The 18,764-nt window shown below is 42.1% G+C and overlaps 1 protein-coding gene across 1 annotated transcript in view; it reads right to left on the reverse strand.

Moving 5' to 3' along the window:
• Positions 1-568: 568 nt before the first annotated feature.
• Positions 569-18,764, reverse strand: part of Armc1 (armadillo repeat containing 1) — a 33,983-nt gene continuing 15,787 nt past the window's right edge. The window contains exons 4-7 of the mRNA XM_028864519.2: positions 14,240-14,429; positions 3,634-3,750; positions 3,474-3,548; positions 569-2,831 (exon numbers count right to left, since the gene is read on the reverse strand). Coding sequence (XP_028720352.1) covers positions 2,640-2,831; positions 3,474-3,548; positions 3,634-3,750; positions 14,240-14,429 — 574 coding nt within the window. The 3' untranslated portion in view covers positions 569-2,639. The remainder of the gene's footprint in view (positions 2,832-3,473; positions 3,549-3,633; positions 3,751-14,239; positions 14,430-18,764) is intronic.

Here is an 18,764-nt window from a genome sequence, read left to right on the forward strand (position 1 = left end):
CTAGGTCTGGTTTCTCCAGCTCAGGGGTCCGTCCATAGACAGAGCAACTGACCAGGCGATGCGCCTGTAGAACCAAGACTGTGTTACACAGTGTGTGTGTGCAAAGCGCTGAAGAGCCAGGCATGACAGTGCACGCCTGTAACCCTGGCATTCGGGACATAAGCAAGAGAAGTTAGAGTTCAAGGTTAATGTAGGCCACACACAAGGTTCAGGTCAGCTTGGACTAGACAGCAAGAACCTGTCTCAAAATAAATAAACAAAATACAAACATGCTTAAATAGAATCTTGGAGTCCCTGGTTGAATGCCCAGCACCACAATAAAAAATAAATTAGGAATCAACAATCTTTATACTACCATATCCCAGGGCTGGACAAATAGCTCAGTGGTTAAAAACATGTATTGTTCTTGCAGAGGACTGAACTCAACTCCCAGCACCCACATCAGACAGCTCACAACCGGCTCTAACTCCAGCTCCAGGGACCACATACCCTTCTGACCTCAGGATGTGCACATAGAGACGACAGACATATGTACAAGTAAATAAATAAATATTTTGAAAATACAATATCCACTCAATTTTCATTGTTATTTTATTATTTTACAATATATTCCAAAAACTGCCATTATAGTTGCCTTGACTCCTCTGAGAGTCCTGGAATAAAGGAACACCTAGATACACACAAATATCAGTTCAAAATATCAACTGTCCTGAACCATCACTACAAAGGGCTATAGTTTTTAAATAAATGTGTGACAATGCAAAATAAAATAAAAATGTGTTAAAATAGAAAGTAAACTTTGCTTTAATGGCTATAGAAAGGAGGTGGTTTTGTTGTTTTGTTTTCAACACATCTGATTCTGGCAGCAAATAGTATTAAGTGTTAGCAATGTGCCCTGAAAATCTCAGCTTTCTGTTTGTGCGTATCACTTGAATCAGAGACCAGACATGTGGGAAAATGCTCTAAATACCTTCAACACCCTCACTCCAGAAAGCCACAATGTGAATGAACTCAAAAGCTCTCATGGGTCATAGTATTTTACAATTATTTTTCCCCAGTAACACTGGGTGATTTCAATCTTCTCTAGAAGAGAAACAATAAGAATGCCAGGAAACCCTCCAGGGTCCGATTTCATGTCACATTCTCCAAGTAGCGCAACAGCAGCTCTACATGGTGATGAAGATGCATTTCAGTTTCCTCCTGTTAGTTTTCAATGTTGCTGACACGAAAATAAATCTAGCTGGATTTCTAAAAAGAAAGTATTAGTTGCCAAATATTTTAGAATCTTAAGAAAGCATCACATACATATAATTCAGTCTTTAAAAAAAGTGTGTCTGTATTCATGTATCTTATCTTCACTGAAGTCATTTTTTTTTCCTGGTTAGACATGAAAAATAAGACTAAGATCAGTGCTGACTTTCTTTCTCTATAAACAACAATTTGGGTCCTGTTTTATTCAATTTGACTGCAGTATTTGCTTAAAAACCACAAAAGGGCAATAAAAAGAAACATCTCTGGAATGGGCATGTGCCAGGCAGTTTATGTCTGAAGTCTGACCACGCGGCACTGCGACACCCGAGGCGTCCAGCTTTGTTTTCAAGTCTGTCAGTTCTTAAAACTATTAACTATTTATTACTCTTCTTGCTGGGTTGTGGTGGTGCACATCTTAAATCCCAGCACTCAGGAGGCAGAAGCAAGTGAACCTCTGAGTTCCAAGACAGCCAGGGCTACACAGAGAAACCCTGTCCTGAAAAGCCAAACAAAACAAAACAAAAAAAATCTATTACTTTTCTCTAGCAGGACACAGTGTCATCACAGGGTAAGGCTGCTCACAAGATCATAGTGGACTTCATTCTCAAGAATCACTATAGCCTAAGTGAGCAGGAGTCAACAGAGCCATGCTTGGTCACATCCAAATTCTCCCAAATGCACTCTGCTGCTGTTCATGTCCCCGCTGTCTTAACCGGCTTACAGTAACCTTATTAAAATTATAGCAAGTAAGATTGTACAGTTTTTTGTAGAGTTTCTTTTTAAGGTACTGCTATGTTCAAATGAATATAATTCCATTTGCAAAATGCCATTAATAATGTCCTTTCTATAAACATGGTTGGCAAAATAAAAAAGGCACAGAAGGGGGCTAACTAGGTATGTTTTCAACTTTCAGAGAAGGGTACCAAAGCACATGTCATGTATCGTTCATGAAGAAAAGCTGCTAAAAATACTCGGTAATTCATGCACAACTTGAGCTATGCAAAACTTCTCTTCAGAAAGCCCCTGAGGCTTGAGGAGAAAACGAGTTTTTCCTAGTCACATGCTTCATGTAAAACAGAATGTAAAGCTGCACATACATTTGGTTTTAACAGTGGACCCATGTTTTTCAAAAAATAGTGAGGCAATTAAGCAAAGGAAAACAATACCAAAATACCTTCATAAACAAATTCCACCTACAGCCTCTGTCCTGTTTACCATTCAGTGGGGAAAATGTCCAATAAAATGTAAAATGCAGCATATGCAGTCATGTAATCTAGAAACTTTCCATGATAATCTACTGCAAATTGCACTTGACAGTTCACCACAACAATGGAAAGCTGGCCCCCTGTTGGTTTGCACAGTCCTTGAGCCCCAAACTGAAGTTGAAGTCACCAGTAAAATGATCTGGATAAAAAGTTTGCAGCTGTGCTCAACCAGCTGGCTCCACCCTCAGGATGGGAGCCAACGCGGGACACTGCCTTGTCCTGTTCCTTTGTGGGACTCTCATCCTCAGGCAGGTAGTCAGGCAGCTCTGTGTTCTCTTCCACTTCCACAGGGGCATCTTGGAATGGGACCAGCATCTGACACAGAGAAGCATGAAGAGCCATTACAAAGCCAACTGAGCATGGCACCATGCATGCCCTAAGTCACAGCCTCATCCTAAGCATCATCTTCGTTCCTAGCCTCTGGAGGGCTTGTGTCTCCTAACTTTCTTCTTGCATGACAGTCTAAGAAGTGAGCCCTCTGCAAGCACAGAAAAGGAGAGCACCTGTCTCCAGAAGTGGGTTAAACATGGGCAGGGCCACTCTTAACCCCTGGAGTGCCACAAAGCTGCTCATCTGTGGGAAGCCAAAGGAGCCACAGCTCCCTCCTCACCACAGACCTAAAGCTCACCATATTTACTTGTTCAAAGAGTGTACTTTATTGTCTTGGATTCACAAAACTAGTTCAAGTTAGAAAGAAAGTACTGAAAGTCAATGTAAAGAAACTGTCCTTTACTTACATATACAATCTGCATCACATCTCCACCAAGTTCAGAGCTTTCTTTAGAACATTCTGAATGTCACAAAAGATCTCACCATGCTACTAAGACAGTAATTAACTAGTAGTCAAGATACACCACACATCCTTGTATTTTATCACTGTTCCTCTAGGAATGCTATAATCCACTAACATAAAACCACCAGGAGCCCCGTCTGGTAGGAAAATAAACGCAGGTTTACCTCTTCCCCACTCTCACTTTTCACGACTTGCTGAGCTTTCATGACCTTGGTGGATGCTATTGCTGACGCCAAAGCCTGGACAAAAGGACAAAAGGAACATCCTGATAAGTGATTTGCTTATTGATTACTTCCAGCATATTCAGTCACTGAAAGTACTAACCTCTGCTTTCAAATCCGAACGGATTCGCACCACGCATCTTTGAACAGCCATTTGAAAAGTAAAGCTTATAACACCTTTAATTTTTAACAAAGCCTCTTCACACAGATTTCTTCGAGACTGAAAAAGTAAAAGCAAACTTATTTAAACAACAGAGGAAATAAATCAACTTAGCCACACTGAACCACTGGCTCATGCTGACTCCGTCACTGTGAAAACACCACCCAACAAGTTACACAAACCTCCCTGGCCAAGTGGACTCCACACAGGCGGGAAGGCAGAGCCTCACACTGAGCCTCCACAGCACCTGTTCCTGTACTGGACACTGCAGGGAACTGAGTACTGCGGGTAGTTGCTTGTCTACCTAACCACATCTAACCAGTACCAGCAGCGTCATAATCTTACGGAGCCACAGTGACATGTGTGGTCTACCTACCGCTGACAGAGCACGAAACACTCTAAGTGTTATCTGGTACAGGACTAGGTTTGGAGAGGAAGGGAGGCAAAGTTACAACAACAGTAGTTCCTGGTAGATTTCCAACTTCAATATTAGTATGTAGTTTTAATAACTGTCACCCAACGCTAACTCATATCATAAAAAGAACAAGTGAACAACAGAACAAAGAACTCAACAACAAAAAGCAGAGGTTCCTCGAGGTGAAGGGTGAGCAAACTGCAGTCTGTCAGCTGTTTTTGTGACGTTCTACTGAGACAGCCACATTCATTTACTTACTGATTTCAGCTTCCTGCTAAGACAGAGTTGGCAGCTATAACAGAGAACTTATGGTGTGCCTAAAACATTCACTCCCTAGCCCTCTATTCTTATTTAAAAATCTCTAGGCTTACGTTAGGATTAAAAGTATTCAGTGCTGGAGTCACTGTCCCTTACACATACTATTTCATCCTTCATTCAAGGCATTCCCAATGGCTTCCACTGCAATATCAAGCATTACCAATACTCTCTTTTTGGCTTTCATTTTCCTCTGCTGGTATTCACATCATCTGATACTTTAAAGCAGGGTCCTAGTCATCCCGCTTCTCACTTCAGCACACCTTACTCTGTGTCCTCTCATCCCCACTGTCCAGTGCCTGTAACGAAGAGATTACTTTCTGCTTCCACCCTCAAGAGACCATCCACACCACTTCAGCTATACTTAAGCCCGTTTCAGATTTTGGCAAGCACAATTTTAATCTTCCTGCATACTGAGCTCCACTTTTGTAAGTAGTGAGGTTTGAGTGTGTGGTTCATATGGGAGGGCAGGGTGTACAGGCATGTATGTGTTTGTGTGGTACACCCAGGCATGCATGGAGGATACAGGGACAGAGGTGTCCTGCTTTATCACTCTCTCCCTCATTCCTTTGAGACAGGGTGACAAGCAGAAACCTGCAGCAATCCTCTTGTCTCCGGCCCCGAGAGCTGGCGTTCAGACATACCTGCACCCATGCCTGGCTTTGGACATAGGTTCTGGGGATTTCAAGGCAGGTCCTCAAGACTACACACCAAGTCTTCTTATTTACTGAGCTACCTCCCTAGCCCCGTTTGGATTTTTGTGTTAGCTTTTAAAAAGTAACTTATTCATATTCAACAAAATTAACAAGATATGCTAGAGATATTTTATTTACATTAAGGTGTTCCATTTAATCATTTCATGTATCACAAATTTTCTAGAAATTTTTTTGGCTTTTGTAGCTCAGTTTCGGCAAGTTAGTTAACTTATTTGATCCTGTCACAGGTAAGAAGAATGTAGAAGTGCCCTCCCCCAACACACACACACACACACACACACACACACACACACACACACACACACACACACTTGTTGCTAGAGTTTTCCTGCCTTGCCCACAGTCAGGACAAATCTCTGTCACCCGCCAGCCCCACAGCCGCTCAGACCCAACCAAGTAAACACAGAGACTTATATTGCTTACAAACTGTATGGCCGTGGCAGGCTTCTTGCTGACTGTTCTTATAGCTTAAATTAATCCATTTCCATAAATCTATACCTTGCCACATGGCTTGTGGCTTACCGGCATCTTCACATGCTGCTTGTCCTGGAGGCGGCTGGCAGTGACTCCTCCTGCCTTCCTGTTCTTTCTTTTCTCCTCTCTATTAGTCCCGCCTATACTTCCTGCCTGCCTCTGGCCAATCAGTGTTTTATTTTTTGACCAATCAGAGCAACACATTTGCCATACAGAACATCCCACAGCACACACCCCTACTGAACCTTAAAACCTTAGCTTTAAGCCCCTAAATAAAACATTAGAAAAGGTTGTGGTTATCCTTAGAAAATCTACCTAGCATAGGTAAAGAGATAAGTGGTGAATTACCAGTTTAAGTGTCTACCCCTGAATATGTAATACATAATTTATCCTTTGTCAAGATAATTTTAAGAGAACGAACTCTAGTCAAGATGAAGTCACATATACTAGATTAGGATTAAACAATTAAAAATACAGACAAATTATTATTTTAAAAAAGTGATGCTTAGATATTGGAATAGTAACACCTCTGAAGGAAGAAAAAATGAGATGAACTCCCTATCACTTAGAAGGTTTTTAAGGCCTAGCACAGCACACTAAAACTGATATTAATCTTGGCTGTCAGCCTGACTGGACTGAGAAGTGCCCCAGAGATTAGGAAAGTACACCTTGGGACTAGAGAAATAGCTCAAAGGTTAAGTAGGAGCATTGGCTACTCTTCCAGAGGACCCGGGTTCAAGTCCCAGAATCCACATGGCAGCTTACAACCATCTGTATGTAAATCCAATTTCAGAAGATCCAGCACTCTTCCAGCTTCTGTGGACGCTGCACAGACATACATATAGGCAAAACACTCACAGTACGGCACATCTCTAGTATGCTATCGGTGAGAGCACTTGCAGAGAATTCTCCAAAGGGAGTGCGACCCTCTGAACACAGATGCGCCATCCCATATGCTGCAGTCCCAGACAGAGTAAGCATGGAAAAGAGGAAAGTCCCGCCAGACATCTCCTGACTCTGGGGTGACCAGCCTCCTCTACCACTCCATCTGCAGGCAATGGCACAGCGCGCGTTTCAGGCCCAAAGTCTCAGGGGTCAGGAACTATGAACTAGAAGCTGTAAACCAAAACAAGCAACTCCTTCCTTGAGTTATTTCTGTTAAGTATTTTGACACAGCAACAAAAGGTCTAACAGAAAGCAACTGGAACTCAGCAGCCTCCCTGAGCTGAAGACACAGTTAAGAACCCAGAGAGGTTAAAGGCACTCTAGTTCTCAGGGCAAAGCAAATGAAGACTGAAGGAGGGCACAGAGGAGGGCCACCCAGAGACAGTGTAAAGTGTCCTCCTTTTGAGCTGATTGATAAGCAATGTGTGTCTGTTAGGAAGCAACCTGAAGCTGAGCAAAGATGCACCAGGGAAGAACAGAAAGAACAATTCTGTGGGCTCACAATGGATTAACGTTTCCATGAGCTATTCTAGAGATAATGGGAAATACACAGGGTAGGTAGAGATCATACTGTCGCAAGGGTACGACCTCAGTAGTGTAGTAAAGTTATCCAGGTCGAAAGGTATGGTCCTACATAACAAAACCATAAAGCAAGGCTCAAGAGCCAACTGCTAACAAGGAACTGTGATCCAGAATAAAGCTGAGCAGGGCGTAGTGGCACACAGCTTAATTCTAGTCCTTAGGAGTCAGCCTGGTCTACAGAGAGTTCCAGGAACAGCCAGGGCTACTCAGAGGAAATCCTGTTTTAGAAGACAAAACAAGGAGGCATAACCATCCCGGACCTCAAACTCTACTATAGAGCTATAGTAATAAAAACAGCTTGGTACTGGTATAAAAACCGACATACGGACCAATGGAATCGAATTGAAGACCCTGACAGTAATCCATGCACATATGAACACCTGGTTTTTGACAAAGGAGCCAAAACTATACAATGGAACAAAGAAAGTATCTTCAACAAATGGTGCTGGCATAACTGGATGTCAATATGTAAAAGATTACAAATAGATCCATATCTGTCACCATGCACAAAACTCAAGTCCAAGTGGATCAAAGACCTAAACATAAATCCAGTTACACTAAACTTAATAGAAAAGAAAATAGGAAGCACTCTTGAACGCATTGGCACTGGAGACCATTTCCTAAATAAAACACCGACAGCACAGACCCTGAGCACAACCATTAATAAATGGGACCTCTCAAAACTGAGAAGCTTTTGCAGGGCAAAAGACACAGTCAATAAGACAAAAAGACAGCCAACAGATTGGGAAAAGATCTTCACCAACCCCACATCTGACAGAGGATTGATCTCCACAATATATAAAGAACTCAAGAAACTAGACATCAAAGCACTGAACAGTCCAGTTAAAAAATGGGCTAAAGAGCTAAACAGAGAATTCACAAAACAAGAACTACAAATGGCTGAAAGACATTTAAAGAAATGCTCAACATCCTTAATCATCAGAGAAATGCAAATCAAAACGACTCTGAGATACCACCTTACACCTGTTAGAATGGCTAAGATTGAAAACACCAATGACAACCAATGTTGGAGAGGATGTGGAGCAAAGGGAACACTCCTCCACTGTTGGTGGGAATGTAAACTTGTACAACCACTGTGGAAATCAGTATGGCGGTTTCTCAGAAAATTAGGAATCGAACTACCTCAAGACCCAGCCATACCACTCTTGGGCATATACCCAAAGAATGCTGATACATACCATAAAGATACATGCTCAGCTATGTTCATAGCAGCACTATTTGTAATAGCCAGAACCTGGAAACAACCTAGATGCCCATCAACGGAAGAATGGATGAAAAAAATGTGGTACATATACACAATGGAGTACTACTCAGCAGAGAAAAACAATGAAAGCATGAAATTTGCAGGCAAATGGATGGAACTAGAAAAAATCATCCTGAGTGAGGTAACCCAAACCCAGAAAGACAGTTATGGTATGTACTCACTCATTGGTGGATTCTAGATATAAAATGAACAATCAGACCACAACCCATAGAACCATAAAGGCTATATATATATAGCATGGAGGTCCCTAGGACGACTGTGGCATATAATAAATTTCAGTTTTACTCAATTATTGAAAAAAAATAGCCAAATGAATGGAAACACATGAACTATGAACCAAAGGCTGAGGGGCTCCCAGCTGGATCAGGCCCTCTGAATAGATGAGACAGTTGATTGGCTTGATCAGTTTGGGAGGCATCTAGGCAGTGGGACCAAGTCCTGTGCTCATTGCATGAATTGGCTGTTTGAAACCAGGAACTTATGCAGGGACACTTGGCTTAGTCTGGGAGGAAGGGACTGGACCTCCCTGGACTGAGTCTACCAAGTTGATCACAGTCCTCGGGGGAGGACTTGTCCTGGAGGAGGTGGGAATGGAGGGTGGGCTGGGGGTAAGGGGAGGGCGTGGGAGGGGGGAGAATAGGGGAACCCATGGCTGATATGTAGAACTAAATGGTATTGTAAAATAAAAAATATATATCACAAAAAAAAAAAGAAGACAAAACAAAACAGAATAAGGTGAAGAATATGTAAATGCTTTGCATACAAATGCATGCTGGACTCCACAATACACAAAATATGTGGCATCTAATAAAAAATTACCAGACATTCAAAAGAAGCACAAAAACACTAAATTAGAAAAACAAATCAAAAGCAACCTATTCAGAAATAATACAGGTGGTAGAGTTAGTATACAAGAACATTAAACAATTTTCTTGATCACTTTTCTATGTTCAAAAAGATACAGCATATGCCAGGTGGTGGTGCACGCCTTTAATCCCAGCACTTGGGAGACAGAGGCAAGCGGATCTCTGTGAGTTCCAGGCTAGCCTGGTCTACAGAGAGAGTTCCAGGATAGGCTCCAAAGCTACACAGAGAAACCCTGTCTCGATAAAACAAAACAAACAAACAAACAAAAAAGATACGGCATAAACATGCTATAGAAACATCATAAAAGATCTAAGTCTGCCTGGCGGTGGTGGCGCACACCTTTAATCCCAGCACTCGGAGGCAGAGCCAGGCGGATCTCTGCGAGTTCGAGGCCAGCCTGGGCTACAGAGTGAGTTCCAGGAAAGGCGCAAAGCTACACAGAGAAACCCTGTCTTGGGGAAAAAAAAAAAAGATCTAAGTCAAATTTCAAAATATGCCATAAAGCAATGTTCATAATGACAACCACACTGGAAGAGATTATCAGCAAACTGAACACTCACAAAAGAAAATTAGTGAATACAGAAACTGTCCTAAAAGAAAAACAAATGAACAGGACACAAGTGAACTGCGTAGAAATCTAAAGTGGTAGACAACAGAGAATTAAGAGTCCCTGAAAGACCCAGGGAAAGGGGGAAAATTCAGTTTTAAAAAGTCAATCCAAATTTGCCACAAATTTAAATCCACAAAGCCAAGAAATTGAATAAAACTGAAACAAAATTGAAAGCTTGCGCTCTGGCTAGAGCGTGAGCTTCAAACTGGAGCTCCTGGGAACAGCCCTGTCCCTCAGGAAGCTGTGTACCCTAGAGCTAGCCTGAGAAAGACCCTTAGCTCACTCTCCTCAGCCTCTGAATATGAAAGGGGAAGCCCACATCAATCAAACAGTGACAAAGGAGAACATCCTCCGGAAGGAAGCAGGCAGTGGGGAGGACGACAGGAGAACAGCAGAAATGAGAGCAGAGTTCTCAATATAAGGAAATCCAAACACAAGACAGTGTGCTGCTATCTTCAAGTGCAGTGGAGGAAAGTCACTATGGAGTCCACGTCCATCAGAAACAAAAGCATTTCTAAACAAACATAAAACGAGGCCTTTTAGACATGTGAAAATGAGAGCTGGAAATGAAGTTGCACTAATGAGGAGTTAGTTTTGGCGAGCTGAGATCCTGTTGTGTGGGGGAGGGGTAGAGAAAGGAGGGAGAAAATGAAAAGGAGAAAAGGAACAGTTTCTCTGAAGCAACTAAGGAATAACAGATTGAAAACATGAAACAAATCCGTAGATGAGAGAAGAAGCCCTTATCAAAAAGTGGTTCTTAGCAATCAAAGATCAAAAACACTGAAGACAGCTTATGCTGGAGATAATGTGGAGCAAGGGGAACTCTCCTCCACTGTTGGTGGGAATGCAAGCTTGTACAACCACTTTGGAAATCAATATGGCGCTTTCTTAGAAAATTGGGAATCAATCTCCCCCAAGACCCAGCTATACCACTCTTGGGCATATACCCAAGGAATGCTCAATCATACCACAAGGGCACTTGCTCAGCTATGTTCATATCAGCATTGTTTGTAATAGTCAGAACCTGGAAACAACCTAGATGCCCTTCAACTGAAGAATAGATAAATAAATGTGGTACATATACACAATGGAGTACTACTCAGCAGAGAAAAACAATGAAATCATGAGGTTTACAGGCAAATGGATGACTCTAGAAAAAAATCATCCTGAGTGAGGAAACCCAGACTCAGAAAGACAAACATGGTATGTACTCACTCATAGGAGGATACTAGATGTGAAACAAGGATGACTGGACTGCTACTCACAACACCAAAGGAGGCTACCTAGAAAACAGGACCCTAAGAAAGACACAGGGATTGCCCAATGACAGAGAAATGGATGAGATCTACATGAACAACCTGGATGTGATTGGGGGTAATGAAGGGCAAGGTTCGAGGGAAAGAGAGCTTAGGGAAGCAGGAGATCCCAGCTGAATCAAGAACAGAGAGGGAGAACAAGGAATAAGAGACCATGATAAATGAAGACCACATGGGAATAGGAAGAAACAAAGTGCTAGAGAGATCCACAGAAACCCACATTGATACCTCCACAATGGACTATTGGCAATGGTCGAGAGAAAGCCCAAACTGACCTACTCTGGTGATAGGATGGCCAAACACACTAATTGTCTTGCTAGAAATTTCATCCAATGACTGAGGGAAGTGGATGCAAAGATCCATGGCCAGGCCCCAGGTGGAGCTCCAGGAGTCCAATTGGCGAGAAAGAGGAGGGATTGTATGAGCGAGAATTGTTGAGACCAAGATTAGAAAAAGCACAGGGACAAATAGCCAAACTAATGGAAGCACATGAACTATGAACCAATAGCTGAGGAGCCCCCAAACTGGATCAGGCCCTCTGGATAAGTGAGACAATTGACTAGCTTGAACTGTTTGGGAGGCGCCCAGGCAGTGGGACTGGGACCTGTCCTTAGTGCATGAGTTGGCTGTTTGGAACCTGGGGCTTATGCAGGGTCGCTTGGCTTGGCCTGGGAGGAGGGGACTGGACCTGCCGGACTGAATCTACCACGTTGAACTGAATCCCCAGGGGAGTCTTTGCCCTGGAGGAGATGGGAATGGGGGGAGGACAGGGGAATCAGTGGCTGATATGTAAAATTAAATTATTAAAAAAAAGGGGGGAGGTTCTTAGCAACCCATTTTGGGACTACTCCCTGCTGCCAAGAACTGTTCCTCTACTCAATAAAAACTTGGTGCCCTTAAAAAAGTTGGTTCTTAGTCTCAGCATAGCAGCACTCCTGAGGCTGAGGTGAAAGTCCTGAGTTCAAGGTCAGCCTAGGCTACAAAGTGAGACCAGATTTCAAAACAAACAAAATGCAAGCCCACAGAACTGGTGAAATGTCACAGGCTAAGAGTGCCTGTTATCAAGTCTAACAACCTGAGTTTGCTCCTGGGGACCCCCATGGTGCAAGGAGAGAACTGACTCTGTAATTAGTTCTCTGGCCTTAACATGTGCACTTCACCCCCAAAAAGAAAGAAAGAAAAAAAAAGAACATCTGATTCTTTGAACAGATCAATGAAGTTGACAAACTTTTAACTTCCAAGAAAAAGCCAATTAAACTCAGGAATAAAGAAGGAAATATTACTGCCAACCTTACAGAAATAAAGTTATTAAAGGCCAAGTATCCTTTACCTGGTCTTGGGATCAAAAGTGTTTCAGATCTGGGAGTTTTCCCCAGATTTTACAATTTTTTGTGTAAACTTCACTAGCTGAACAAATTAAAAAATTATTAACTCTTAGGGCTGGAGAGATGGCTCTACAGAGTAGAGCAACTACTCCTCTTGTTTCGGAAGACCAAGCTCTATTCCCCCAGCATCCACACGGTAGTTTACTACCTTTCCAACTCATCCAGTGCCAGCCTTTGGTACACACACACACACACACACACACGTAGGCAAAACATTCACACACATGAAATCTAAAAATCTAAAGTAAAATTTAATTAAAAAAATTTCTCCAAACTCTAAACCTTTCTGAGTATCATACTGATATTTAAAAAAAAGTTTTGGATTTTAAAGCATTTCAAAATTTGCATTTTTGGATCAAGGACACAGCTTGTACAAACAAATATTATGAATAACTATATCATGCCCTCAACAAAATGTACACAATACTACAAAAACATAAACAACTAAAGCTTACTTTAAAAAGGGGGGGAGGGGTGGAGAAAAAGATGAATAGACCTAAAACAAGTAAAGAGATTCAATTAACGGTCAAAACACTGCCCACAAAGCAAAGCCCAGGGCCAAATGACTTCATTGATTGCTTTAACAAAATGTAAAAAAGGGGGCTGGAGAGATGGCTCAGTGGTTAAAAGTGGATCTGCTCTTACAGAGGACTCACATTCAATTCCAAGCACTGACAGCATTCAGAGAACTCAGCAATAAAAGACCATTTAAAACAGAAGAAACATTTCCCTCAAATATAAATCTGAAATAACTTAAAATACATACACAATAAACCCCACTTCAACCACTTAAAAAAAAAAAAAAAAAAAAAAAAAACGACTAATACATTTCTAAAATGTTGCTCACCATCATTAGTTATCAGGAAACAGTAAATCAAAACCATGTAAGCAACACTTCAAATCCACCAGGAGAGATGGAAAATGGCAAGTGCTCATAAGACATGGAGAAACTAGGCCCCTCATACAATGCTGGCTGAAATGTAGAATTGTGCAGCCACAGTGCACAATCTGAGAGTTCATTAAAAATTAATAATTACCATATGCCTGAGCAATATCACTAGGTATATGCCCGAGAGGCTATTAACATGTGCTTAAAAACAACAACAAATGTATAAACACATGCTCCTAGCAGGTTTCTAAGAACCAAGATATAGAAACAACTCACCTGTCCATCAGTTGATAAATGGATAAGCAAAGTACTGCATATCCACTCGATAGGATATATACAAAGTGATGCACAGATACATGCTGCAATACAGATGAGCCCTCAAAAGTTAATGCTAACCAGAGATGCTTTCAATGCCTACAGGACCTATTGGTGTCTGTCTTCTCTCATTGCTGACATTAGTAAGTTACACCTCATCTATATAAATCATGCACAGCTCTAATTAGACCCCTCTGCTTCTTGTATGTCTGTCAGCTCAGCTGTTAAACTGCATATTCTGTAAGTCCTGGCATTAAGAGCATGTACATTCAAAACTGCTATGTAGGCTGATTAGCCAATATTTTTAACAAGGATGTCCCTTTTGTCAAGAGTATAAAATACTAATAGTGCAACTTTTTCTTTAGCAAGTGACTGTAACAAAAGTGGTGATACAATTTCCCTTGCCATCTTATGAAGCACATCTACAAGTCTTACCGTATCATCGAGACCGTCTATCTGCAAAACTACTGTTTTGGCACGTTTGTTTGTAGTTCCCAGAAAAAACTGAGCTTTCCTTCGACGTGAATTCATTTCATTAAAACTATCACCATCAGCCATGTTGGAGGACTGAAGGATGTCATAGATTTCAGAGGCCAGAAGCTTTGTTTCTCCTGGAGTTGTAGTCCTAGAAAAGAAACGCATAAAGTCACTTTCGCTGATTCTGTAATTTCTCCACTTTGGTGAGTTTTGTTTCATCTTGAAACCTTGTTCAATGAAAAAGCAACACCAGTGAGTCTAAGAATAATCAATAGTGGGAACTGGGGATGTAGTTCAGATGGCAGAGTGCTTGCCTAACATGCACGAAGCCCTATGTTTCCAGCATCACATAAACAAGGTGCAGTAACATTGTACTGTAATAATAGCACTCAAGGAGTAGAGGCAAGAGGATCAGAAGTTCAAGGTCCTCCTTGGTCACATAAACTTAAACAGTCTACAATCCAAGACTCTAAAGAATGGGAAGGAATAAGAATCATCAATAATACAGGGAAAGCATCTAGTCTGTATGATCGCCCCTCAACTTTGTACACAGTCCAGGCTAACTTTCTCTACCGCACTATGATGGTTTGAATGAAAACGGCCTCCACTGGCTCCCAGGGAGTGGCACAACCAGGTGTGCTGGAAGAAGTGTGTCACTGGGGGTGGGCTCTGCAGTTTCCAGTGCTCAAGCCAGGCCCAGTGTCCCTCTCCCTTCCTACTGCCCGCAGACCAAGATGCTCCTTCTCCAGCAGCATGTCTGCCTGCACACCACCATGCTTCCACCATGACAATAATGGACTAAACCTCTGAACTGTAAGCCAGCCCCAGTTTTTCTTTAAGAGTTGTCCTGGCCAGTTGACCTGAGCTAGTGGGAGCTCATGGACTCTGGACTGACAGCTGGAGAACCTGCATGGGCCTGAACTAGGCCCTCTGAATGTGGGTGACAGTTGTGTGGCTTGATCTGTATGTGGGGCCCCTGGCAGTGGGACCAGGACTTATCCCTGGTGCATGAACTGGCTTTCTGGAGCCCATTCCCTGTGGTGAGACACCTCGCTCAGCCTTGATGCAGGGTATCAAGGTCCTGCTTCAACTTGGTATGCCAGACTTTGTTGACTCCCCAGGGGAGGCCTTATCCTGTCTACAGAGTGGTGAGAGGGGTGGAGAGGAAGGTGGGGGGAGCGGGAGAAAGGGAGGGAGGGGGAACTGTGGTTGGTTTGGAAAAAAAAAGGGTTGTCCTGGTCATGGTGTCTCTTCACATCAATAGAAACCCTAACTAAGACACTCATAATGAGCCATCATGCAAGGCTATGCTGTAATAATCTCCTAATTTCATTTAAAACATGATTCACTGAGATTCAGAATCTATCCTAGCATGGTACAAAAGTACATTTAATTAAAATCATTAAACAGGAAATCAACTAACAAGATCAGGTTACCAAATTTCTCTGTTTCACAATTTTTGCTCAAACCATCTCTTTTCTATCGATTCAGGTAGCTTAAGTTATTTTTAAAGGTGAACTGTAGAGGCACAGAGCTGCAATGCAGAAATTTTTCAATGTTTGAAAAAAAAAATCCAATGAGATAGAAATTGCTGGCAAGCACATTAATAATGCCATTTAAAGAACTATTAACAGAGCCAGGAAGACAGCTCAACAGGGAGAGCACGTGCATGCCAGAGTGAGAAACGGAGTTTAGATCTCAGCACCCACGGAAATGCCAGGAAGCATGACAGTCTGCCTGTAATTCTAACGCTCTGCAGGCAGCGGTAACCAGGATGACTAGGCTGACTAGACCAGCTATGTTAACACAGCATTCAAATACAGATGCTTCTAATGCTTGTTCTGGTGAACAGAAATAACTTTCCACAAGCTTGAAAGAGGAGCTAGGAAAAAAAAATCAACACATAAGAAGCTTGAAAGGGAACCTTCAAATATTGAGATCTCCAGATGCCAAATGAAGTGCAATGTCTGTCTGTCTTATCTATTTATCAATCATTGTATCTCCACTACTAAAAAGGCTGTGGGACCAAATCAGATTGGGTATGATATAATAAATGTTTTGTTATTAGTGGAACAAGCAATCACCATACTGTCCTACAAATGTATACTTTATTTAAAGAAAAAATAAGTCATTTTTCAGAAGTTGCTTGGATCCCCCTCAAAAAAAAAGGCTTTAATGACAAAGACGGCAGGAAGATCTGACCCACCAACACAGATTGATCACAGACTGATCTAGTGGATGTCTATGGGTCCAATTCACCTTCAAGTCTCTGAGTATAGTGGTCTGAACAGACAGATGCGTGTGCTTGTGCAAGCACATGAACACGAACACACACACACACACACACACACACACACACACACACACACACACACGCGCGCACACACACGCACATGCACACGCACACACGTACGCAGTCCCACAGCCAATGAGATAGTCAGCAGTTAAAGGTGCTTACTCACGCTGTCCTCTGACCTCTACTGCCAGGCACACACCCATGCAAAATAAATCTAAAAAGTAAACTTAGATAAATTAAATAAAGGACCGTTCTTCTGCTATAGTCATAGCAGTGAGCACAGCAGCTTTGGAAGCATCACAAATCCAAGGGTAGGCGATGTTCTTCCCAAGCAGCTCCTAGTGAGTGTAGGACTGATCTAGAAGGCACTCTGCTTGCATGCGGCTGCCCACTGGGATGGCTGTCAGGTCTATACTGTAATCACACTGCCTATCTGTTCCTTTCAATCCAAAGTGTCCTAGCATCTGGAGACTTTCTCTGCCCAATGCTGTTCCAGCCTTCTTTATGTCTAAGACATTAATCCGCATTTCTAACTTTATCTTATATCTCCTTCCCTGGTGACCTGCCAAGATAATGTCTTCAATTTCTCTTAGTAACTTCATAGTAGTCTCCCTACTTTGTCCATGTACCTTTTCCACATACACACACTTTACCACATCCTTGAGCCAACAAGATTAAGAAATTACTTTATCAGTTAAGTGTATGTTACCTGAGCTCACTCTAAAATTTTAAAGTTCAAATGTAAACAATATTTTAATTTCCAACATTATTTGGGGTTATTTTTAACATTTTACTATTTTATTTGTATGGATGTTTTGTCTGTATGCATGTCTATGCACTACGTGCATGCGGTCCCCACAGAGGCCAGAAGCGGGGCTCAGATCCCCTAAAACTGGCATTTCAGATAGTTGTGAGTGACCATGGGGATGGTCCTCGGAAAGAACAGCACTCTGAACCACTGAGCCATCTCTTGTTGCTTTTAGAAGCAGTCTCCAGAGTTGACTCTAGCTCCTGGCAATCCTTCTGCCTCAGACTTCTAGGTGCTAGAGTCTTAGGTATGAGTAATAACACCTGGCTCTCCACATTGTTTTGTTTGGTTTGGTTTTTTCTTGAGACAGGGTTTCTCTGTGTGGCCCTGGCTGTCCTGGAACTCATTCTGTAGACCAGGCTGCTCTCAAACTCAAAGACCCACCCTACCTCTCTGCCTCTGGAGTAATGAGATTAAAGGCATGTGCCACCACCTCCCAGCTTTAATACTATGTTTAAATCTAATTTTCCTTATCTCTCTTGTACCACTTATTTTTGACTTCAATAACTATGCCTATTTAAGAAACACATGTGCCACTGATTTGTTGAGATACACACACACACACACACACACACACACACACAGAGCTGAGAATGTGGCTCGGTTGATAGAGGGCTAGACTGGCATGGATGAAGCCCTGAGTTCTATCCGCTCTAGGTATGGTGGCACACACCTGCAATACCAGCACTCTGGAAGGCACGAAGATCTGTAGTTCAAGGTCATCCTTGACTACAGAGTAAGTTTGAGGCCAGCCTGAGCTATGTGAAGACTGTCTGAAAAAATAAAATAAACACACATATATACTATTCTTTCATTTTGAGGCAATGGCCTTGAGTAAGTGACTTCTTGATATCCTTTCTTAGCCAACAGGAAATATCTGGATTTTGAATCTTCACAGCATAAATGCACAAGCAGTTAATGGATTAGAAAACACGGTGGGAGGGAAATGCTTGACAGACACTAAGAGCCATGGATATTTAGCTGTTGTGAAATTTGCACAAAAACCTCTGCTGCCCTGTTTCTGCCACATCAGTTGCAAATGTCCTAGAATTACCACTATAATACAAGAGAGAGAAGCTAATCATCAAATACTTATTAATATCCCCCAAATGACAGGACAGACGTCAACATTTTAAATAAAATACAAACATATTTATAAGGAAACAGCCATGTTTATCATTATTAACAGCCAGGCACGGTGGCACACACTTGTAATCCCAGCACTCAGGAGGCAGAAGCAGGTGGATCTCGGAGTTCAAGACCAGCCTGGTCTACAGAGCTAGTTCCAGGACAGCCTACACAGAAAACTAATATTCACTAGCAAAATATTTTTGGACATAAAACTTACAGAAGTCTATGTTTTTTGTTTTTTGGGGGGG

The sequence above is a fragment of the Peromyscus leucopus genome, chromosome 5, assembly GCF_004664715.2.
Source record: "Peromyscus leucopus breed LL Stock chromosome 5, UCI_PerLeu_2.1, whole genome shotgun sequence".
NCBI lineage: Eukaryota > Metazoa > Chordata > Mammalia > Rodentia > Cricetidae > Peromyscus > Peromyscus leucopus.